The sequence below is a fragment of the Geotrypetes seraphini genome, chromosome 3 (assembly GCF_902459505.1).
Source record: "Geotrypetes seraphini chromosome 3, aGeoSer1.1, whole genome shotgun sequence".
Lineage (NCBI taxonomy): Eukaryota > Metazoa > Chordata > Amphibia > Gymnophiona > Dermophiidae > Geotrypetes > Geotrypetes seraphini.
In genome coordinates this window covers 164,606,857-164,628,346 of record NC_047086.1, presented here as the reverse complement: position 1 = coordinate 164,628,346, position 21,490 = coordinate 164,606,857, and the positions used below count along the sequence as shown (strand labels likewise).

The following is a 21,490-nucleotide window of genomic DNA, read 5'->3' as shown; positions in this document are numbered from 1 at the left end:
CAAGGTCTTTTTTGGTTCATTTAAGCTGCAAGATGTATTCCCACTTAAAAGTAACAGCTGGAACATACCACCTGACAAGCTGGGACACAGCCTGGGTCTGTTAAGGCCACGATGATTGGGTGAGAGGACCTGCATTCGTGAAAAAGGTCCAGATGTGATGCTCTGCCCTACTGTTAAAGCGAGATGCAGCTTTGGTATGCATGGGTCTGGGCCTTTGCCTTTGTTTCACATTTCCTAAAAGCTCACGCTACAGGAGCTGTTGATTTGAAGAGTCATGGGCCATTGTCTAAACCGGGCATTCCTCCGCCCTAAACTTGCTCTTCTCTTCTGAGCAGAGTTTAGGTCCAGTTTTCTTTCAACTTGCAAGCACTAGATTTGACGAGGGACCTGCCGGGGTGTTCTGCCTGCCCAAATCTCTCTGTTTCTCATGGCGAGATTTGATCTAGATCTCTGAGATTCAGTAGACTTGGACTCTTTGATCCGTGTGATTGGAAGCACATCCTTGAAGAGAACCCAGACGCAGAGGAGGGAAAGGCGGGGTATAATGGTGCCCACAAAGCCCACATCTCATGTGTCAGAATGGCCGAGTGGTCTAAGGCGCCAGACTCAAGCACTTCCTCTTCTCTCTATGGGGGGTTCTTCTGGTCTCCATGTGGGGGCGTGGGTTCAAATCCCACTTCTGACATGCTGATATTTTTCATATGAAAGTCTATTTTCGGTTCATTTAAGCTGGAGGATGCATTCCCACCTAAACCCGACAGCTGGGACACAGGCAGGGTTTCTTAAGGCCACGATCATTGGGTGGGAGGACCTGCATTTCATAAAAAGGTTCAGATGTGATGCTAAAGACAGAAGCAGCTTTGGTGTGTCTGGGCCTGTGAGTATGGCCCTTCTGTTCGTTGCTTTTGGCTATGATTTGCATTTCCTGAAAACTCAGTCTGCAGGAGGTTTTTCCTTGAAGAATCATGGGCTATTGTCTTACCCAGGCATTCCTCCACCATAAACCTGCTCCTCTGCTTGTTCTGAGCAAAGTTTTGGTCCAACTCTCTTCAGCTTGCAAGCATTTGCTTTGATGAGGGACCTGCCAGGGTCTTCTGCCTGTCCAAATCTCTCTGTATCTCATGGCGAGATTGGAACTAGATGTCTTAGGTTCAGTAGACTTGGACTCTCTTTGATCAATCTGATTGAAAGCACATCCTTTGTGAGAACCCGGATGCAGAGGAGGGAAAGGCGGGGAAAAATGGCCACCACTCAATCCTATTCCTATGTGTCAGAATGGCCGAGTGGTCTAAGGTGCCAGACTTAAGCACTTGTTCTTCACTGTGTGTGGTTTTCTGGTCTCCATGTGGAGTCATGGGTTCAAATCCCACTTCTGACATATTGTGTTTCTCGAATCAAGATCTTTTTTGGTTCATTTAAGCTGCAAGATGTATTCCCACTTAAAAGTAACAGCTGGAACATACCACCTGACAAGCTGGGACACAGCCTGGGTCTGTTAAGGCCACGATGATTGGGTGAGAGGACCTGCATTCGTGAAAAAGGTCCAGATGTGATGCTCTGCCCTACTGTTAAAGCGAGATGCAGCTCTGGTATGCATGGGTCTGGGCCTTTGCCTTTGTTTCACATTTCCTAAAAGCTCACGCTACAGGAGCTGTTGATTTGAAGAGTCATGGGCCATTGTCTAAACCGGGCATTCCACCGCCCTAAACTTGCTCTTCTCTTCTGAGCAGAGTTTAGGTCCAGTTTTCTTTCATCTTGCAAGCACTAGATTTGACGAGGGACCTGCCGGGGTGTTCTGTCTGCCCGAATCTCTCTTTCTCATGGCGAGATTTGAACTAGATCTCTGAGATTCAGTAGACTTGGACTTTTTGATCCATGTGATTGGAAGCACATCCTTGAAGAGAACCCAGACGCAGAGGAGGGAAAGGCGGGGTATAATGGTGCCCACAAAGCCCACATCTCATGTGTCAGAATGGCCGAGTGGTCTAAGGCGCCAGACTCAAGCACTTCCTCTTCCCTCTATGGTGGGTCTTCTGGTCTCCATGTTGGGGTGTGGGTTCAAATCCCACTTCTGACATGCTGATATTTTTCATATGAAAGTCTATTTTTGGTTCATTTAAGCTGGAGGATGCATTCCCACCTAAACCCGACAGCTGGGACACAGGCAGGGTTTCTTAAGGCCACGATCATTGGGTGGGAGGACCTGCATTTCATAAAAAGGTTCAGATGTGATGCTAAAGACAGAAGCAGCTTTGGTGTGTCTGGGCCTGTGAGTATGGCCCTTCTGTTCGTTGCTTTTGGCTATGATTTGCATTTCCTGAAAACTCAGTCTGCAGGAGGTTTTTCCTTGAAGATTCATGGGCTATTGTCTTACCCAGGCATTCCTCCACCATAAACCTGCTCCTCTGCTTGTTCTGAGCAAAGTTTTGGTCCAACTCTCTTCAGCTTGCAAGCATTTGCTTTGATGAGGGACCTGCCAGGGTCTTCTGCCTGTCCAAATCTCTCTGTATCTCATGGCGAGATTGGAACTAGATGTCTTAGGTTCAGTAGACTTGGACTCTCTTTGATCAATCTGATTGAAAGCACATCCTTTGTGAGAACCCGGATGCAGAGGAGGGAAAGGCGGGGAAAAATGGCCACCACTCATTCTATTCCTATGTGTCAGAATGGCCAAGTGGTCTAAGGCGCCAGACTTAAGCACTTGTTCTTCACTGTGTGTGGTTTTCTGGTCTCCATGTGGAGTCGTGGGTTCAAATCCCACTTCTGACATATTGTGTTTCTCGAATCAAGGTCTTTTTTGGTTCATTTAAGCTGCAAGATGTATTCCCACTTAATAGTAACAGCTGGAACATACCACCTGACAAGCTGGGACACAGCCTGGATCTGTTAAGGCCACGATGATTGGGTGAGAGGACCTGCATTCGTGAAAAAGGTCCAGATGTGATGCTCTGCCCTACTGTTAAAGCGAGATGCAGCTTTGGTATGCATGGGTCTGGGCCTTTGCCTTTGTTTCACATTTCCTAAAAGCTCACGCTACAGGAGCTGTTGATTTGAAGAGTCATGGGCCATTGTCTAAACCGGGCATTCCTCCGCCCTAAACTTGCTCTTCTCTTCTGAGCAGAGTTTAGGTCCAGTTTTCTTTCAACTTGCAAGCACTAGATTTGACGAGGGACCTGCCGGGGTGTTCTGCCTGCCCAAATCTCTCTGTTTCTCATGGCGAGATTTGATCTAGATCTCTGAGATTCAGTAGACTTGGACTCTTTGATCCGTGTGATTGGAAGCACATCCTTGAAGAGAACCCAGACGCAGAGGAGGGAAAGGCGGGGTATAATGGTGCCCACAAAGCCCACATCTCATGTGTCAGAATGGCCGAGTGGTCTAAGGCGCCAGACTCAAGCACTTCCTCTTCCCTCTATGGGGGGTCTTCTGGTCTCCATGTGGGGGCGTGGGTTCAAATCCCATTTCTGACATGCTGATATTTTTCATATGAAAGTCTATTTTCGGTTCATTTAAGCTGGAGGATGCATTCCCACCTAAACCCGACAGCTGGGACACGGGCAGGGTTTCTTAAGGCCACGATCATTGGGTGGGAGGACCTGTATTTCATAAAAAGGTTCAGATGTGATGCTAAAGACAGAAGCAGCTTTGGTGTGTCTGGGCCTGTGAGTATGGCCCTTCTGTTCGTTGCTTTTGGCTATGATTTGCATTTCCTGAAAACTCAGTCTGCAGGAGGTTTTTCCTTGAAGAATCATGGGCTATTGTCTTACCCAGGCATTCCTCCACCATAAACCTGCTCCTCTGCTTGTTCTGAGCAAAGTTTTGGTCCAACTCTCTTCAGCTTGCAATCATTTGCTTTGATGAGGGACCTGCCAGGTCTTCTGCCTGTCCAAATCTCTCTGTATCTCATGGCGAGATTGGAACTAGATGTCTTAGGTTCAGTAGACTTGGACTCTCTTTGATCAATCTGATTGAAAGCACATCCTTTGTGAGAACCCGGATGCAGAGGAGGGAAAGGCGGTGAAAAATGGCCACCACTCATTCTATTCCTATGTGTCAGAATGGCCGAGTGGTCTAAGGCGCCAGACTTAAGCACTTGTTCTTCACTGTGTGTGGTTTTCTGGTCTCCATGTGGAGTCGTGGGTTCAAATCCCACTTCTGACATATTGTGTTTCTTGAATCAAGGTCTTTTTTGGTTCATTTAAGCTGCAAGATGTATTCCCACTTAAAAGTAACAGCTGGAACATACCACCTGACAAGCTGGGACACAGCCTGGGTCTGTTAAGGCCACGATGATTGGGTGAGAGGACCTGCATTCGTGAAAAAGGTCCAGATGTGATGCTCTGCCCTACTGTTAAAGCGAGATGCAGCTTTGGTATGCATGGGTCTGGGCCTTTGCCTTTGTTTCACATTTCCTAAAAGCTCACGCTACAGGAGCTGTTGACTTGAAGAGTCATGGGCCATTGTCTAAACCGGGCATTTCTCCGCCCTAAACTTGCTCTTCTGTTCTGAGCAGAGTTTAGGTCCAGTTTTCTTTCATCTTGCAAGCACTAGATTTGACGAGGGACCTGCCGGGGTGTTCTGCCTGCCCGAATCTCTCTTTCTCATGGCGAGATTTGAACTAGATCTCTGAGATTCAGTAGACTTGGACTTTTTGATCCGTGTGATTGGAAGCACATCCTTGAAGAGAACCCAGACGCAGAGGAGGGAAAGGCGGGGTATAATGGTGCCCACAAAGCCCACATCTCATGTGTCAGAATGGCCGAGTGGTCTAAGGCGCCAGACTCAAGCACTTCCTCTTCTCTCTATGGTGGGTCTTCTGGTCTCCATGTGGGGGTGTGGGTTCAAATCCCACTTCTGACATGCTGATATTTTTCATATGAAAGTCTATTTTTGGTTCATTTAAGCTGGAGGATGCATTCCCACCTAAACCCGACAGCTGGGACACAGGCAGGGTTCTTAAGGCCACGATCATTGGGTGGGAGGACCTGCATTTCATAAAAAGGTTCAGATGTGATGCTAAAGACAGAAGCAGCTTTGGTGTGTCTGGGCTTGTGAGTATGGCCCTTCTGTTCGTTGCTTTTGGCTATGATTTGCATTTCCTGAAAACTCAGTCTGCAGGAGGTTTTTCCTTGAAGATTCATGGGCAATTGTCTTACCCAGGCATTCCTCCACCATAAACCTGCTCCTCTGCTTGTTCTGAGCAAAGTTTTGGTCCAACTCTCTTCAGCTTGCAAACATTTGCTTTGATGAGGGACCTGCCAGGTCTTCTGCCTGTCCAAATCTCTCTGTATCTCATGGCGAGATTGGAACTAGATGTCTTAGGTTCAGTAGACTTGGACTCTCTTTGATCAATCTGATTGAAAGCACATCCTTTGTGAGAACCTGGATGCAGAGGAGGGAAAGGCGGGGAAAAATGGCCACCACTCATTCTATTCCTATGTGTCAGAATGGCCGAGTGGTCTAAGGCGCCAGACTTAAGCACTTGTTCTTCACTGTGTGTGGTTTTCTGGTCTCCATGTGGAGTTGTGGGTTCAAATCCCACTTCTGACATATTGTGTTTCTTGAATCAAGGTCTTTTTTGGTTCATTTAAACTGCAAGATGTATTCCCACTTAAAAGTAACAGCTGGAACATACCACCTGACAAGCTGGGATACAGCCTGGGTCTGTTAAGGCCACGATGATTGGGTGAGAGGACCTGCATTTGAGAAAAAGGTCCAGATGTGATGCTCTGCCCTACTGTTAAAGCGAGATGCAGCTCTGGTATGCATGGGTCTGGGCCTTTGCCTTTGTTTCACATTTCCTAAAAGCTCACGCTACAGGAGCTGTTGATTTGAAGAGTCATGGGCCATTGTCTAAACCGGGCATTCCTCCGCCCTAAACTTGCTCTTCTCTTCTGAGCAGAGTTTAGGTCCAGTTTTCTTTCATCTTGCAAGCACTAGATTTGACGAGGGACCTGCCGGGGTGTTCTGCCTGCCCGAATCTCTCTTTCTCATGGCGAGATTTGAACTAGATCTCTGAGATTCAGTAGACTTGGACTTTTTGATCCATGTGATTGGAAGCACATCCTTGAAGAGAACCCAGACGCAGAGGAGGGAAAGGCGGGGTATAATGGTGCCCACAAAGCCCACATCTCATGTGTCAGAATGGCCGAGTGGTCTAAGGCGCCAGACTCAAGCACTTCCTCTTCCCTCTATGGTGGGTCTTCTGGTCTCCATGTGGGGGCGTGGGTTCAAATCCCACTTCTGACATGCTGATATTTATCATATGAAAGTCTATTTTTGGTTCATTTAAGCTGGAGGATGCATTCCCACCTAAACCCGACAGCTGGGACACAGGCAGGGTTTCTTAAGGCCACGATCATTGGGTGGGAGGACCTGCATTTCATAAAAAGGTTCAGATGTGATGCTAAAGACAGAAGCAGCTTTGGTGTGTCTGGGCCTGTGAGTATGGCCCTTCTGTTCGTTGCTTTTGGCTATGATTTGCATTAATAACTGGATCTGGATGAGCTCCTTAGTTCCTTTTCCCATAGCACAACCTACTAAAGGTACCCATCCAAACTATTCAATAAGACACAACAACTCTATTTTTTGGGTAATTAGCCGCAGCTCAGTTTATTGATACAAACAACTTGTTTACATATTTTACCACTACAATTAATATAAATCCAAGAGCTTCCCCCCGAGCTACCCAAAACAAAGTGTTCAGTGCCCTCGACCCTGCCACTTCAACAAGGGTCTGAGGGGTGGCATGTCCCTCATGCCCCTTTTTCTCGGGTCACCTGACCCACCTGGCACGGCACCCCGCCGGCCCACCGCTCATCACCCGATGAGCCCCAATGACCGAGTAGCTCGGGGATCCGCCCCGAGCTTCTCCCTAAAACCAAGCAAAACAAAGGGAGGGTGGGAGGGAAAAAACCGCGTTGGAGGACCCGAACAGTTAAGGTCCTCCAAGCCCTCCCCTTTTATCCCCTCGGCTCCCCCGTGCACGCCCCAGCCCACCAATGAAATTCAAATTCGGCTTTTTAGCCTTTTGCAGGCCAATCAGCCACGACGCCGACTCGACCGCCCCCCGACCGCCCCACCGATCCCTAACACGGAGGCTCACCAGCCCCGTATTACATTATGCCCTTCGACACTAGGTCTTGGGCTCGCATTAATAACTGGATCTGGATGAGCTCCTTAGTTCCTTTTCCCATAGCACAACCTACTAAAGGTACCCATCCAAACTATTCAATAAGACACAACAACTCTATTTTTTGGGTAATTAGCCGCAGCTCAGTTTATTGATACAAACAACTTGTTTACATATTTTACCACTACAATTAATATAAATCCAAGAGCTCCCCCCGAGCTACCCAAAACAAAGTGTTCAGTGCCCTCGACCCTGCCACTTCAACAAGGGTCTGAGGGGTGGCATGTCCCTCATGCCCCTTTTTCTCGGGTCACCTGACCCACCAGGCACGGCACCCCGCCGGCCCACCGCTCATCACCCGATGAGCCCCAATGACCGAGTAGCTCGGGGATCCGCCACAGGCCTGAGATCCCACAGGCCCCCCCCCCAACAACAGAGCGGCGGCTAACCCAAGCCCAAAACGCGCTCACAACCCACAGCAAAATCGTCCAAGAGCAAATCACACCCAATGTCAGACAAATGGACCCTATCCGTGTGGTAAAGCCCACCACAACCAACATCAACCCACCCATGCAACAACTGCGTACCACCCTGTGACTCCACCCACTTCCCAACCTGGCGGTTAAACTTAGCCAACCCCCTAGTCCACCGGCGAGACGAAAGACACCGCAGCCTCGGAATAACGTCAGACCACAGCACACGCGTGCCCGGAAACCAAGCAAAAAGAACCCGCAAGTCGTCCTTAATAACGTTAACTAACTGCCGAGCCGACAAAGAATCGACATCATTGCCCCCCAGATGAATGATGAGCACGTCCGGACGACGAGGGGAATCCCGCAAAGAAGCCAAGAACGGCAAGAGCTGATACCATCTCATGCCGCGCTGACCCCACCAGGATACTCGAACACCCAGATGGCCAAGTCCCAGGTGACGACCTCCAGGACGCAACCGAGACCGCTCTCCAGCCCAATGCACAAAAGAATGGCCGATTATCCACACCGACTTGCACCGACCAGCACCTGAAAAAACAAAAACATAAGTGCCACAGACAGAAACGAAAAACCCCCCACATACCCCGCAATACCACTACCGACCCCCCGAACTCCCCCCATGTCCCGAAACCGCGTCCGACGGTCTAATGTAACAGCGGAAGGCCCCGGACACCCATCTACCCAACCGACGGATGCCCTCTTCCGACATACCAGCGGCACGAGCACTGGTGGCAGCACCGATCCGAAACGAATGAGTGCCATATCGACTGGGCTCCTCACCACAGCGCACCAAGGCCAAACGAAGCACTGCCAGGAACTGGTATCTGGAAAGAGGGGACCCATTCGCATGAACAAACAATACAGGGGAAACCGCAACACGCGCCGACAAAAAATCGCTCAGGCAACGCACCGGACAAGAGACACAACCCACCACCCGATGAAGAACCAACCACCGCCCATGGCCGGCCTGATCCGTCTTGGAACTAGCCACACAGATATGCACCTCGCCCACACCCAGCCGCACATGGTGCACCAACAGCCCACGCCCCCTAGCCCTATCAGCTGCACTCACCAACAACTCCCCCACACGCAACGCCCCAAAAAAGGCCACCGAAAAGGCCGCCCGAAAAAGGGACGTCTCGTACGACGAATGGGCCAGATCAGGTAAGACCAACAAAAGCCGGACGAGTAAGCCATGCTGAATCGGCAAGCGCGAATCAGGCCTGGGAAGAACAACCCTACCCAGTGCACGAAGCAAACGCTGAACCACGAAACCCGAGGAAGGACACTTCCAACCCAACGCCCGACAGAAAAAGGCAAACCCCGCCAACCGCCCCCGTACTACCCTTTGGGAGACACCAGCTCTTCCTGAATCCAGCACGAAATCCTCAAGAAAGGACTCGGCCACATGCCCTGGGACCCAGCCCCGACTGAACAAAAAGGTAGAGACCACGCGAAAGCCAGATGAGTAATGCGACCAAGTCGCAGGTGCTACCGACAGACGGAGCATTTCCCACACTCCTTCTCGACCAGGCTCCACAAATGCTCCGGCATCGCCAAGCCATCCACGTGAGCCTCCGGCGCGAGTCGACGAAACTGTGAAAAATGGAAACGGGAAAGAGCGTCAGCAATGCCATTCTGCAAGCCGGGCACATGCCGAGCCCTAATAAAGACATTAAGATGCAAACAGCGCAGAACCAAAGCCCGGACCAGCACAGCAACTGACAGGCAGTGAGCCGTCTGCCTGTTAACAACCTCCACAACCCCGAGGTTATCACACCAAAAGAGAACACGCCTATCCCTTAGTTTGTCAGGCCACAGTTCGCATGTCACAATGAAGGGAAACAATTCCAAAAGTGTGATGTTACGCGTAATACCCCTATCTACCCAATCCTGAGGCCACCGCTCAGCACACCAAGCACCCTGACAGTAAAGGCCAAAACCGACCCCACCCGCCGCGTCAGAAAACAACTCCAAATCCCCGTTAGCCACCTCCGGAGCCTGCATAGGCAAGCAGCCATTAAAGTCCCGTAAAAAACAAGCCCACATGCGGAGGTCCGCCCGGACCCCAGCCGACAGCCGCAAAAAATGCCGCTTATCCCGTACTCCAGCAGTGGACGCAGACAGCCGACGGGAAAAAACGCGACCCATTGGCAACACCCGACAAGCAAAGTTAAGGGATCCAATAAGCGACTGCACCACATGCAAAGTAGACTTACGGGCAGATAAGACGCTCTCAATGAGATCGAGCAACTGCCGCACCTTACCCACCGGCAAACGAGTCACCATAGCCTCAGAATCCAACTCGATCCCCAGAAAGACCAGGGACGTAGCTGGACCCTCAGACTTGTCAATCGCCAAAGGAATCCCAAATTCAGCGGCCATAGCCTCGAAAACCCTCTTTAGTCGCCCGCATTCGTCCGTATCCCGAGGGCCGATAAACAAAAAATCATCGAGATAGTGCACCACGGCATCCAACCCGGCACGCTGCACCACCACCCAATGAAGAAACGTGCTGAACATCTCGAAGTAGGCACACGAGATAGAACACCCCATGGGCAGACAACGATCATAAAAGTATGCACCCTCGAAACGAAACCCCAACAAATGGTAAGACTGAGGATTAACGGGCAATAACCGGAAAGCGGATTGAATATCCACCTTCGCCAACAGGGACCCACGGCCAGCCCTAAGGATAAGACGAACGGCACAATCCACAGAAGAATACCGAACCGAGCACAGGTCACGCGGAATACCATCATTAACAGAACACCCAGCAGGACGAGATAAATTGTGAATAAGGCGGAACTTGCCCTGGTCCTTCTTAGGAACAACCGCCAGCGGAGAAACCATCATGACCGGAAACGGCCGCTCACGGAAAGGACCAGCAATCCGCCCTAAACGCAATTCCTCCCCCAATTTACGACGCACTACCGAACGCAACTGAGTAACCGACGATGCATTGCGCGACCGCGCCTCCGACACTATGCCCCGAAAAGGGATCTCAAAGCCAACGGAGAACCCACGCTCCAATAAGGTACCAATGCGCTCCGGCCGGTAAAGACGCAGCCAGGGACTCATCGCATGAACCGAAACCGGCGTGGGAACGGCACTGCTACTTGCCAACGCTCCCAGGCCCCGAAGTCGGTTTCTTGGGGCATTTAAGCAAGGGGTGAGGCTGCCCGCACTGGGAGCAGGCGTGCCGAAATCTACAATCCGTGAATGAGCAACTCGATCTGTTGAACTTCCAACAAACGTCACTGCCCGCTCCCCCTCCAGACCCCACCCCCGTCCCGGACCGAAAGGGCCGCCCGCCACCCGAAACACCCACTGGAACGCGTCCCCCGCTCCCAGGGACCGCTCCAGACTTGGAGGACATATGAGTCAGCCATAGGTTAACATCTTGCGTTCCCCAAGACATATGAGAATTCTCCTCCATTTTATCTCTAAACGCCTCATCGTAGTTCAACCACGTCCAGCCCCCAAAACGCTGATACGCGTCAAGCACAGAATCGGCATAAGCGAGTAACAGTCCATAATCACTAGGATGCGCACGCCCCCAAACGCTAGCCAGCCGCATAAAAGAACGGATCCAATTAAGGATGGACCTCCCGACTGGAAAAGGCTTGGAGGAACCCGCCTCCCGCTTCGACTTCTTACGGTTCCGCCGATGCACCCTACCCTCCATAAGACGAAAAACATCGATACAGGAACGCCGCCGAATCTTACGCCTCAAAGTCCGCGGCACCCGCTCCCAAAGTTCAGTCAGGGCCACCAAAGCGGGCACACCCCGACCGTCACCCTGCGGAGCAACGGAGCCACCCTCTGCAGGAACAGCCACCCCCCCAGGCCCGAGAGCCGAAGAGGAGGAGGCCGAGGACGAAGAGGAGGACGAAGAGGAGGACTGACTAGAGGAAGACGAATCTCGCCTGCGCCGCCGTTTCCCTCTACCCCTTTTACCACCAGATTTACCCCCAGCAACCAAAGCAGGCGCCAACTTACCCGCTGTAGAAGAATCTGTCACAGGAACGGAGATGCCGCTGGAAACAACCTCCGCCGAGGACCCCGATGGGCGCTCCACCACAGTGCCGCCACGGTCAGCAACCACCACATCCTCCGAGGGACCAGCAGCGCCACCGCCAACAGCCACCGTCACCGCCGCCGAAGTAACCGGAGCTCCCTCGCTGCGCCGTCGATCAGATGCCGTCCCAACGCTGACGGACACTGGACCAGGAACACCGCCAGCGGCACTCCACCGAGTCTCCGGAACGACCAATGGACTCTGCGAAGAAAAACCACAGCCAGGAACAGAGCCCGGTAAACCACCCCCAGGCGCCCCCCAACCAGCACCCCCGGCCCGACTCGGCAGGGGCCCGCCCGACCACCCAGGAACAAAACCCCCTCCCCAGTAAGGGGGAAACATGCCGGGACCCCAACCCTGTTGCCCAGACCACCACCCTTGCTGCCCAGGCCCCCACGGGAAAGCCCCATAATGCACACCAGAAGGCCCCCCAGGACCGGTACCCCAGGAGCCGGCACCCCAGCCGGTGGAAGGCTGGGGAGACTCACGAGATACTCTCTCCTCAGCACGAGCAAACCCCTCCCCAAAAGGTGGAAACACCCGCCCCACCGCACCATCACCACCAGAAATGGGAAGCGGAAGCACTACCGGCTCAGTCAGGTCACTGGAAGCCGGCAGTACAACAGACTCCACACTCCCCACCCCCTGCAGCAGACCAGACGCCCCAGAGCTGCTGCTTTCTGGCCGGACAGACTGCCTCCCGCCCGACTTGCCCCGCCCGCCGTGTTTGGACTTGCCTGCAGCCTTCCGCGGCACAACCCCGTCCGAGGACACCCCCGGCTCAAGACTCCGCCCCGCCACGCGGCCCACAGAGGCAGCGATGGCAATGGCCGATAGAGCATCCCGCTTCGATCTGCGGGACGGCCTGCCCCGCCCCGCTGCGCTCCCAGCACCCACCTGGTCTTCAGAGTCCTCCAGCAAGGAATCCCCCGCACGGAAAGAAATCTCCGCCACGTCCGAACCAGCCCTTGCCGCCATGCCGCCGCCGACAACAGGCACGGAAGCCCCACAGCGCACCAGAAACCGCCTTGGAGAAAAACCGCGTTGGAGGACCCGAACAGTTAAGGTCCTCCAAGCCCTCCCCTTTTATCCCCTCGGCTCCCCCGTGCACGCCCCAGCCCACCAATGAAATTCAAATTCGGCTTTTTAGCCTTTTGCAGGCCAATCAGCCACGACGCCGACTCGACCGCCCCCCGACCGCCCCACCGATCCCTAACACGGAGGCTCACCAGCCCCGTATTACATTATGCCCTTCGACACTAGGTCTTGGGCTCGCATTTCCTGAAAACTCAGTCTGCAGGAGGTTTTTCCTTGAAGATTCATGGGCAATTGTCTTATCCAGGCATTCCTCCACCATAAACCTGCTCCTCTGCTTGTTCTGAGCAAAGTTTTGGTCCAACTATCTTCAGCTTGCAAGCATTTGCTTTGATGAGGGACCTGCCAGGGTCTTCTGCCTGTCCAAATCTCTCTGTATCTCATGGCGAGATTGGAACTAGATGTCTTAGGTTCAGTAGACTTGGACTCTCTTTGATCAATCTGATTGAAAGCACATCCTTTGTGAGAACCCGGATGCAGAGGAGGGAAAGGCGGGGAAAAATGGCCACCACTCATTCTATTCCTATGTGTCAGAATGGCCGAGTGGTCTAAGGCGCCAGACTTAAACACTTGTTCTTCACTGTGTGTGGTTTTCTGGTCTCCATGTGGAGTCGTGGGTTCAAATCCCACTTCTGACATATTGTGTTTCTTGAATCAAGGTCTTTTTTGGTTCATTTAAACTGCAAGATGTATTCCCACTTAAAAGTAACAGCTGGAACATACCACCTGACAAGCTGGGACACAGCCTGGGTCTGTTAAGGCCACGATGATTGGGTGAGAGGACCTGCATTTGAGAAAAAGGTCCAGATGTGATGCTAAAGACAGAAGCAGCTTTGGTGTGTATGGGCCTGTGAGTATGGCCCTTCTGTTCGTTGCTTTTGGCTATGATTTGCATTTCCTGAAAACTCAGTCTGCAGGAGGTTTTTCCTTGAAGATTCATGGGCAATTGTCTTACCCAGGCATTCCTCCACCATAAACCTGCTCCTCTGCTTGTTCTGAGCAAAGTTTTGGTCCAACTCTCTTCAGCTTGCAAGCATTTGCTTTGATGAGGGACCTGCCAGGGTCTTCTGCCTGTCCAAATCTCTCTGTATCTCATGGCGAGATTGGAACTAGATGTCTTAGGTTCAGTAGACTTGGACTCTCTTTGATCAATCTGATTGAAAGCACATCCTTTGTGAGAACCCGGATGCAGAGGAGGGAAAGGCGGGGAAAAATGGCCACCACTCATTCTATTCCTATGGGTCAGAATGGCCGAGTGGTCTAAGGCGCCAGACTTAAGCACTTGTTCTTCACTGTGTGTGGATTTCTGGTCTCCATGTGGAGTCGTGGGTTCAAATCCGACTTCTGACATATTGTGTTTCTTGTATCAAAGTCTTTTTTGGTTCATTTAAGCTGCAAGATGTATTCCCACTTAAAAGTAACAGCTGGAACATACCACCTGACAAGCTGGGACACAGCCTGGGTCTGTTAAGGCCACGATGATTGGGTGAGAGGACCTGCATTTGTGAAAAAGGTCCAGATGTGATGCTCTGCCCTACTGTTAAAGCGAGATGCAGCTTTGGTATGCATGGGTCTGGGCCTTTGCCTTTGTTTCACATTTCCTAAAAACTCACGCTACAGGAGCTGTTGATTTGAAGAGTCATGGGCCATTGTCTAAACCGGGCATTCCTCCGCCCTAAACTTGCTCTTCTGTTCTGAGCAGAGTTTAGGTCCAGTTTTCTTTCAACTTGCAAGCACTAGATTTGACGAGGGACCTGCCGGGGTGTTCTGCCTGCCCAAATCTCTCTGTTTCTCATGGCGAGATTTGATCTAGTTCTCTGAGATTCAGTAGACTTGGACTCTTTGATCCGTGTGATTGGAAGCACATCCTTGAAGAGAACCCAGACGCAGAGGAGGGAAAGGCGGGGTATAATGATGCCCACAAAGCCCACATCTCATGTGTCAGAATGGCCGAGTGGTCTAAGGCGCCAGACTCAAGCACTTGCTCTTCCCTCTATGGGGGGTCTTCTGGTCTCCATGTGGGGGCATGGGTTCAAATCCCACTTCTGACATGCTGATATTTTTCATATGAAAGTCTATTTTCGGTTCATTTAAGCTGGAGGATGCGTTCCCACCTAAACCCGACAGCTGGGACACAGGCAGGGTTTCTTAAGGCCACGATCATTGGGTGGGAGGACCTGCATTTCATAAAAAGGTTCAGATGTGATGCTAAAGACAGAAGCAGCTTTGCTGTGTCTGGGCCTGTGAGTATGGCCCTTCTGTTCGTTGCTTTTGGCTATGATTTGCATTTCCTGAAAACTCAGTCTGCAGGAGGTTTTTCCTTGAAGATTCATGGGCAATTGTCTTACCCAGGCATTCCTCCACCATAAACCTGCTCCTCTGCTTGTTCTGAGCAAAGTTTTGGTCCAACTCTCTTCAGCTTGCAAGCATTTGCTTTGATGAGGGACCTGCCAGGGTCTTCTACCTGTCCAAATCTCTCTGTATCTCATGGCGAGATTGGAACTAGATGTCTTAGGTTCAGTAGACTTGGACTCTCTTTGATCAATCTGATTGAAAGCACATCCTTTGTGAGAACCCGGATGCAGAGGAGGGAAAGGCGGGGAAAAATGGCCACCACTCATTCTATACCTATGTGTCAGAATGGCCGAGTGGTCTAAGGCGCCAGACTCAAGCACTTGCTGTTCCCTCTATGGGGGGTCTTCTGGTCTCCATGTGGGGGTGGGGGTTCAAATCCCACTACTGACATGCTGATATTTTTCATATGAAAGTCTATTTTTGGTTCATTTAAGCTGGAGGATGCATTCCCACCTAAACCCGACAGCTGGGACACAGGCAGGGTTCTTAAGGCCACGATCATTGGGTGGGAGGACCTGCATTTCATAAAAAGGTTCAGATGTGATGCTAAAGACAGAAGCAGCTTTGGTGTGTCTGGGCTTGTGAGTATGGCCCTTCTGTTCGTTGCTTTTGGCTATGATTTGCATTTCCTGAAAACTCAGTCTGCAGGAGGTTTTTCCTTGAAGATTCATGGGCAATTGTCTTATCCAGGCATTCCTCCACCATAAACCTGCTCCTCTGCTTGTTCTGAGCAAAGTTTTGGTCCAACTATCTTCAGCTTGCAAGCATTTGCTTTGATGAGGGACCTGCCAGGGTCTTCTGCCTGTCCAAATCTCTCTGTATCTCATGGCGAGATTGGAACTAGATGTCTTAGGTTCAGTAGACTTGGACTCTCTTTGATCAATCTGATTGAAAGCACATCCTTTGTGAGAACCCGGATGCAGAGGAGGGAAAGGCGGGGAAAAATGGCCACCACTCATTCTATTCCTATGTGTCAGAATGGCCGAGTGGTCTAAGGCGCCAGACTTAAGCACTTGTTCTTCACTGTGTGTGGTTTTCTGGTCTTCATGTGGAGTCGTGGGTTCAAATCCCACTTCTGACATATTGTGTTTCTTGAATCAAGGTCTTTTTTGGTTCATTTAAACTGCAAGATGTATTCCCACTTAAAAGTAACAGCTGGAACATACCACCTGACAAGCTGGGACACAGCCTGGGTCTGTTAAGGCCACGATGATTGGGTGAGAGGACCTGCATTTGAGAAAAAGGTCCAGATGTGATGCTAAAGACAGAAGCAGCTTTGCTGTGTCTGGGCCTGTGAGTATGGCCCTTCTGTTCGTTGCTTTTGGCTATGATTTGCATTTCCTGAAAACTCAGTCTGCAGGAGGTTTTTCCTTGAAGATTCATGGGCAATTGTCTTACCCAGGCATTCCTCCACCATAAACCTGCTCCTCTGCTTGTTCTGAGCAAAGTTTTGGTCCAACTCTCTTCAGCTTGCAAGCATTTGCTTTGATGAGGGACCTGCCAGGGTCTTCTACCTGTCCAAATCTCTCTGTATCTCATGGCGAGATTGGAACTAGATGTCTTAGGTTCAGTAGACTTGGACTCTCTTTGATCAATCTGATTGAAAGCACATCCTTTGTGAGAACCCGGATGCAGAGGAGGGAAAGGCGGGGAAAAATGGCCACCACTCATTCTATACCTATGTGTCAGAATGGCCGAGTGGTCTAAGGCGCCAGACTCAAGCACTTGCTCTTCCCTCTATGGGGGGTCTTCTGGTCTCCATGTGGGGGTGGGGGTTCAAATCCCACTACTGACATGCTGATATTTTTCATATGAAAGTCTATTTTTGGTTCATTTAAGCTGGAGGATGCATTCCCACCTAAACCCGACAGCTGGGACACAGGCAGGGTTCTTAAGGCCACGATCATTGGGTGGGAGGACCTGCATTTCATAAAAAGGTTCAGATGTGATGCTAAAGACAGAAGCAGCTTTGGTGTGTCTGGGCTTGTGAGTATGGCCCTTCTGTTCGTTGCTTTTGGCTATGATTTGCATTTCCTGAAAACTCAGTCTGCAGGAGGTTTTTCCTTGAAGATTCATGGGCAATTGTCTTATCCAGGCATTCCTCCACCATAAACCTGCTCCTCTGCTTGTTCTGAGCAAAGTTTTGGTCCAACTATCTTCAGCTTGCAAGCATTTGCTTTGATGAGGGACCTGCCAGGGTCTTCTGCCTGTCCAAATCTCTCTGTATCTCATGGCGAGATTGGAACTAGATGTCTTAGGTTCAGTAGACTTGGACTCTCTTTGATCAATCTGATTGAAAGCACATCCTTTGTGAGAACCCGGATGCAGAGGAGGGAAAGGCGGGGAAAAATGGCCACCACTCATTCTATTCCTATGTGTCAGAATGGCCGAGTGGTCTAAGGCGCCAGACTTAAGCACTTGTTCTTCACTGTGTGTGGTTTTCTGGTCTCCATGTGGAGTCGTGGGTTCAAATCCCACTTCTGACATATTGTGTTTCTTGTATCAAGGTCTTTTTTGGTTCATTTAAACTGCAAGATGTATTCCCACTTAAAAGTAACAGCTGGAACATACCACCTGACAAGCTGGGACACAGCCTGGGTCTGTTAAGGCCACGATGATTGGGTGAGAGGACCTGCATTTGAGAAAAAGGTCCAGATGTGATGCTAAAGACAGAAGCAGCTTTGGTGTGTCTGGGCCTGTGAGTATGGCCCTTCTGTTCGTTGCTTTTGGCTATGATTTGCATTTCCTGAAAACTCAGTCTGCAGGAGGTTTTTCCTTGAAGATTCATGGGCAATTGTCTTACCCAGGCATTCCTCCACCATAAACCTGCTCCTCTGCTTGTTCTGAGCAAAGTTTTGGTCCAACTCTCTTCAGCTTGCAAGCATTTGCTTTGATGAGGGACCTGCCAGGGTCTTCTGCCTGTCCAAATCTCTCTGTATCTCATGGCGAGATTGGAACTAGATGTCTTAGGTTCAGTAGACTTGGACTCTCTTTGATCAATCTGATTGAAAGCACATCCTTTGTGAGAACCCGGATGCAGAGGAGGGAAAGGCGGGGAAAAATGGCCACCACTCATTCTATTCCTATGGGTCAGAATGGCCGAGTGTTCTAAGGCGCCAGACTTAAGCACTTGTTCTTCACTGTGTGTGGATTTCTGGTCTCCATGTGGAGTCGTGGGTTCAAATCTGACTTCTGACATATTGTGTTTCTTGTATCAAAGTCTTTTTTGGTTCATTTAAGCTGCAAGATGTATTCCCACTTAAAAGTAACAGCTGGAACATACCACCTGACAAGCTGGGACACAGCCTGGGTCTGTTAAGGCCACGATGATTGGGTGAGAGGACCTGCATTTGTGAAAAAGGTCCAGATGTGATGCTCTGCCCTACTGTTAAAGCGAGATGCAGCTTTGGTATGCATGGGTCTGGGCCTTTGCCTTTGTTTCACATTTCCTAAAAACTCACGCTACAGGAGCTGTTGATTTGAAGAGTCATGGGCCATTGTCTAAACCGGGCATTCCTCCGCCCTAAACTTGCTCTTCTGTTCTGAGCAGAGTTTAGGTCCAGTTTTCTTTCAACTTGCAAGCACTAGATTTGACGAGGGACCTGCCGGGGTGTTCTGCCTGCCCAAATCTCTCTGTTTCTCATGGCGAGATTTGATCTAGTTCTCTGAGATTCAGTAGACTTGGACTCTTTGATCCGTGTGATTGGAAGCACATCCTTGAAGAGAACCCAGACGCAGAGGAGGGAAAGGCGGGGTATAATGATGCCCACAAAGCCCACATCTCATGTGTCAGAATGGCCGAGTGGTCTAAGGCGCCAGACTCAAGCACTTGCTCTTCCCTCTATGGGGGGTCTTCTGGTCTCCATGTGGGGGTGTGGGTTCAAATCCCACTTCTGACATGCTGATATTTTTCATATGAAAGTCTATTTTCGGTTCATTTAAGCTGGAGGATGCATTCCCACCTAAACCCGACAGCTGGGACACAGGCAGGGTTTCTTAAGGCCACGATCATTGGGTGGGAGGACCTGCATTTCATAAAAAGGTTCAGATGTGATGCTAAAGACAGAAGCAGCTTTGCTGTGTCTGGGCCTGTGAGTATGGCCCTTCTGTTCGTTGCTTTTGGCTATGATTTGCATTTCCTGAAAACTCAGTCTGCAGGAGGTTTTTCCTTGAAGATTCATGGGCAATTGTCTTACCCAGGCATTCCTCCACCATAAACCTGCTCCTCTGCTTGTTCTGAGCAAAGTTTTGGTCCAACTCTCTTCAGCTTGCAAGCATTTGCTTTGATGAGGGACCTGCCAGGGTCTTCTGCCTGTACAAATCTCTCTGTATCTCATGGCGAGATTGGAACTAGATGTCTTAGGTTCAGTAGACTTGGACTCTCTTTGATCAATCTGATTGAAAGCACATCCTTTGTGAGAACCCGGATGCAGAGGAGGGAAAGGCGGGGAAAAATGGCCACCACTCATTCTATACCTATGTGTCAGAATGGCCGAGTGGTCTAAGGCGCCAGACTCAAGCACTTGCTCTTCCCTCTATGGGGGGTCTTCTGGTCTCCATGTGGGGGCGTGGGTTCAAATCCCACTTCTGACATGCTAATATTTTTCATATGAAAGTCTATTTTCGGTTCATTTAAGCTGGAGGATGCATTCCCACCTAAACCCGACAGCTGGGACACAGGCAGGGTTTCTTAAGGCCAAGATCATTGGGTGGGAGGACCTGCATTTCATAAAAAGGTTCAGATGTGATGGTAAAGACAGAAGCAGCTTTGGTGTGTCTGGGCCTATGAGTATGGCCCTTCTGTCCGTTGCTTTTGGCTATGATTTGCATATCCTGAAAACTCAGTCTGCAGGAGGTTTTTCCTTGAAGATTCATGGGCAATTGTCTTACCCAGGCATTCTTCCACCATAAACCTGCTCCTCTGCTTGTTCTGAGCAAAGTTTTGGTCCAACTCTCTTCAGCTTGCAAGCATTTGCTTTGATGAGGGACCTGCCAGGGTCTTCTGCTTGTCCAAATCTCTCTGTATCTCATGGCGAGATTGGAACTAGATGTCTTAGGTTCAGTAGACTTGGACTCTCTTTGATCAATCTGATTGAAAGCACATCCTTTGTGAGAACCCGGATGCAGAGGAGGGAAAGGCGGGGAAAAATGGCCACCACTCATTCTATTCCTATGTGTCAGAATGGCCGAGTGGTCTAAGGCGCTAGACTTAAACACTTGTTCTTCACTGTGTGTGGTTTTCTGGTCTCCATGTGGAGTCGTGGGTTCAAATCCCACTTCTGACATATTGTGTTTCTTGAATCAAGGTCTTTTTTGGTTCATTTAAACTGCAAGATGTATTCCCACTTAAAAGTAACAGCTGGAACATACCACCTGACAAGCTGGGACACAGCCTGGGTCTGTTAAGGCCACGATGATTGGGTGAGAGGACCTGCATTTGAGAAAAAGGTCCAGATGTGATGCTAAAGACAGAAGCAGCTTTGGTGTGTCTGGGCCTGTGAGTATGGCCCTTCTGTTCGTTGCTTTTGGCTATGATTTGCATTTCCTGAAAACTCAGTCTGCAGGAGGTTTTTCCTTGAAGATTCATGGGCAATTGTCTTACCCAGGCATTCCTCCACCATAAACCTGCTCCTCTGCTTGTTCTGAGCAAAGTTTTGGTCCAACTCTCTTCAGCTTGCAAGCATTTGCTTTGATGAGGGACCTGCCAGGGTCTTCTGCCTGTCCAAATCTCTCTGTATCTCATGGCGAGATTGGAACTAGATGTCTTAGGTTCAGTAGACTTGGACTCTCTTTGATCAATCTGATTGAAAGCACATCCTTTGTGAGAACCCGGATGCAGAGGAGGGAAAGGCGGGGAAAAATGGCCACCACTCATTCTATTCCTATGGGTCAGAATGGCCGAGTGGTCTAAGGCGCCAGACTTAAGCACTTGTTCTTCACTGTGTGTGGATTTCTGGTCTCCATGTGGAGTCGTGGGTTCAAATCCGACTTCTGACATATTGTGTTTCTTGTATCAAAGTCTTTTTTGGTTCATTTAAGCTGCAAGATGTATTCCCACTTAAAAGTAACAGCTGGAACATACCACCTGACAAGCTGGGACACAGCCTGGGTCTGTTAAGGCCACGATGATTGGGTGAGAGGACCTGCATTCGTGAAAAAGGTCCAGATGTGATGCTCTGCCCTACTGTTAAAGCGAGATGCAGCTCTGGTATGCATGGGTCTGGGCCTTTGCCTTTGTTTCACATTTCCTAAAAACTCACGCTACAGGAGCTGTTGATTTGAAGAGTCATGGGCCATTGTCTAAACCGGGCATTCCTCCGCCCTAAACTTGCTCTT

The 21,490-nt window shown here is 50.3% G+C and overlaps 1 protein-coding gene and 17 non-coding genes across 18 annotated transcripts; 17 read left to right on the top strand and 1 right to left on the bottom strand.

Moving 5' to 3' along the window:
* Positions 1 to 573: 573 nt before the first annotated feature.
* TRNAL-CAA lies at positions 574 to 685 on the top strand. Its single transcript has 2 exons — positions 574 to 611; positions 640 to 685. It is a non-coding gene; the product is annotated as a tRNA-Leu (tRNA).
* Positions 686 to 1,269: 584 nt separating this feature from the next.
* TRNAL-UAA lies at positions 1,270 to 1,378 on the top strand. The gene is made up of 2 exons: positions 1,270 to 1,307; positions 1,333 to 1,378. It is a non-coding gene; the product is annotated as a tRNA-Leu (tRNA).
* Positions 1,379 to 1,966: 588 nt separating this feature from the next.
* TRNAL-CAA lies at positions 1,967 to 2,077 on the top strand. Its single transcript has 2 exons — positions 1,967 to 2,004; positions 2,032 to 2,077. It is a non-coding gene; the product is annotated as a tRNA-Leu (tRNA).
* A 583-nt stretch (positions 2,078 to 2,660) lies between these two features.
* Positions 2,661 to 2,769, top strand: TRNAL-UAA. The gene is made up of 2 exons: positions 2,661 to 2,698; positions 2,724 to 2,769. It is a non-coding gene; the product is annotated as a tRNA-Leu (tRNA).
* A 590-nt stretch (positions 2,770 to 3,359) lies between these two features.
* TRNAL-CAA lies at positions 3,360 to 3,470 on the top strand. Its single transcript has 2 exons — positions 3,360 to 3,397; positions 3,425 to 3,470. It is a non-coding gene; the product is annotated as a tRNA-Leu (tRNA).
* A 582-nt stretch (positions 3,471 to 4,052) lies between these two features.
* On the top strand, positions 4,053 to 4,161 carry TRNAL-UAA. Its single transcript has 2 exons — positions 4,053 to 4,090; positions 4,116 to 4,161. It is a non-coding gene; the product is annotated as a tRNA-Leu (tRNA).
* Positions 4,162 to 4,749: 588 nt separating this feature from the next.
* On the top strand, positions 4,750 to 4,860 carry TRNAL-CAA. Its single transcript has 2 exons — positions 4,750 to 4,787; positions 4,815 to 4,860. It is a non-coding gene; the product is annotated as a tRNA-Leu (tRNA).
* A 581-nt stretch (positions 4,861 to 5,441) lies between these two features.
* On the top strand, positions 5,442 to 5,550 carry TRNAL-UAA. The gene is made up of 2 exons: positions 5,442 to 5,479; positions 5,505 to 5,550. It is a non-coding gene; the product is annotated as a tRNA-Leu (tRNA).
* Positions 5,551 to 6,138: 588 nt separating this feature from the next.
* TRNAL-CAA lies at positions 6,139 to 6,249 on the top strand. Its single transcript has 2 exons — positions 6,139 to 6,176; positions 6,204 to 6,249. It is a non-coding gene; the product is annotated as a tRNA-Leu (tRNA).
* Positions 6,250 to 7,322: 1,073 nt separating this feature from the next.
* LOC117357207 (uncharacterized PE-PGRS family protein PE_PGRS10-like) lies at positions 7,323 to 12,682 on the bottom strand. Its single transcript, XM_033937578.1, has 2 exons — positions 11,626 to 12,682; positions 7,323 to 8,151 (listed from the first exon to the last, which is right to left on the bottom strand). Exons 1-2 carry the CDS (start codon positions 12,680 to 12,682, stop codon positions 7,577 to 7,579), a joined length of 1,632 nt encoding a protein of 543 aa, XP_033793469.1. The 3' UTR covers positions 7,323 to 7,576.
* Positions 12,683 to 13,328: 646 nt separating this feature from the next.
* On the top strand, positions 13,329 to 13,437 carry TRNAL-UAA. The gene is made up of 2 exons: positions 13,329 to 13,366; positions 13,392 to 13,437. It is a non-coding gene; the product is annotated as a tRNA-Leu (tRNA).
* Positions 13,438 to 14,040: 603 nt separating this feature from the next.
* TRNAL-UAA lies at positions 14,041 to 14,149 on the top strand. The gene is made up of 2 exons: positions 14,041 to 14,078; positions 14,104 to 14,149. It is a non-coding gene; the product is annotated as a tRNA-Leu (tRNA).
* A 1,977-nt stretch (positions 14,150 to 16,126) lies between these two features.
* On the top strand, positions 16,127 to 16,235 carry TRNAL-UAA. Its single transcript has 2 exons — positions 16,127 to 16,164; positions 16,190 to 16,235. It is a non-coding gene; the product is annotated as a tRNA-Leu (tRNA).
* Positions 16,236 to 17,531: 1,296 nt separating this feature from the next.
* On the top strand, positions 17,532 to 17,640 carry TRNAL-UAA. Its single transcript has 2 exons — positions 17,532 to 17,569; positions 17,595 to 17,640. It is a non-coding gene; the product is annotated as a tRNA-Leu (tRNA).
* A 1,302-nt stretch (positions 17,641 to 18,942) lies between these two features.
* Positions 18,943 to 19,053, top strand: TRNAL-CAA. Its single transcript has 2 exons — positions 18,943 to 18,980; positions 19,008 to 19,053. It is a non-coding gene; the product is annotated as a tRNA-Leu (tRNA).
* Positions 19,054 to 19,636: 583 nt separating this feature from the next.
* Positions 19,637 to 19,747, top strand: TRNAL-CAA. Its single transcript has 2 exons — positions 19,637 to 19,674; positions 19,702 to 19,747. It is a non-coding gene; the product is annotated as a tRNA-Leu (tRNA).
* Positions 19,748 to 20,330: 583 nt separating this feature from the next.
* Positions 20,331 to 20,439, top strand: TRNAL-UAA. Its single transcript has 2 exons — positions 20,331 to 20,368; positions 20,394 to 20,439. It is a non-coding gene; the product is annotated as a tRNA-Leu (tRNA).
* Positions 20,440 to 21,042: 603 nt separating this feature from the next.
* On the top strand, positions 21,043 to 21,151 carry TRNAL-UAA. Its single transcript has 2 exons — positions 21,043 to 21,080; positions 21,106 to 21,151. It is a non-coding gene; the product is annotated as a tRNA-Leu (tRNA).
* Positions 21,152 to 21,490: the final 339 nt, after the last annotated feature.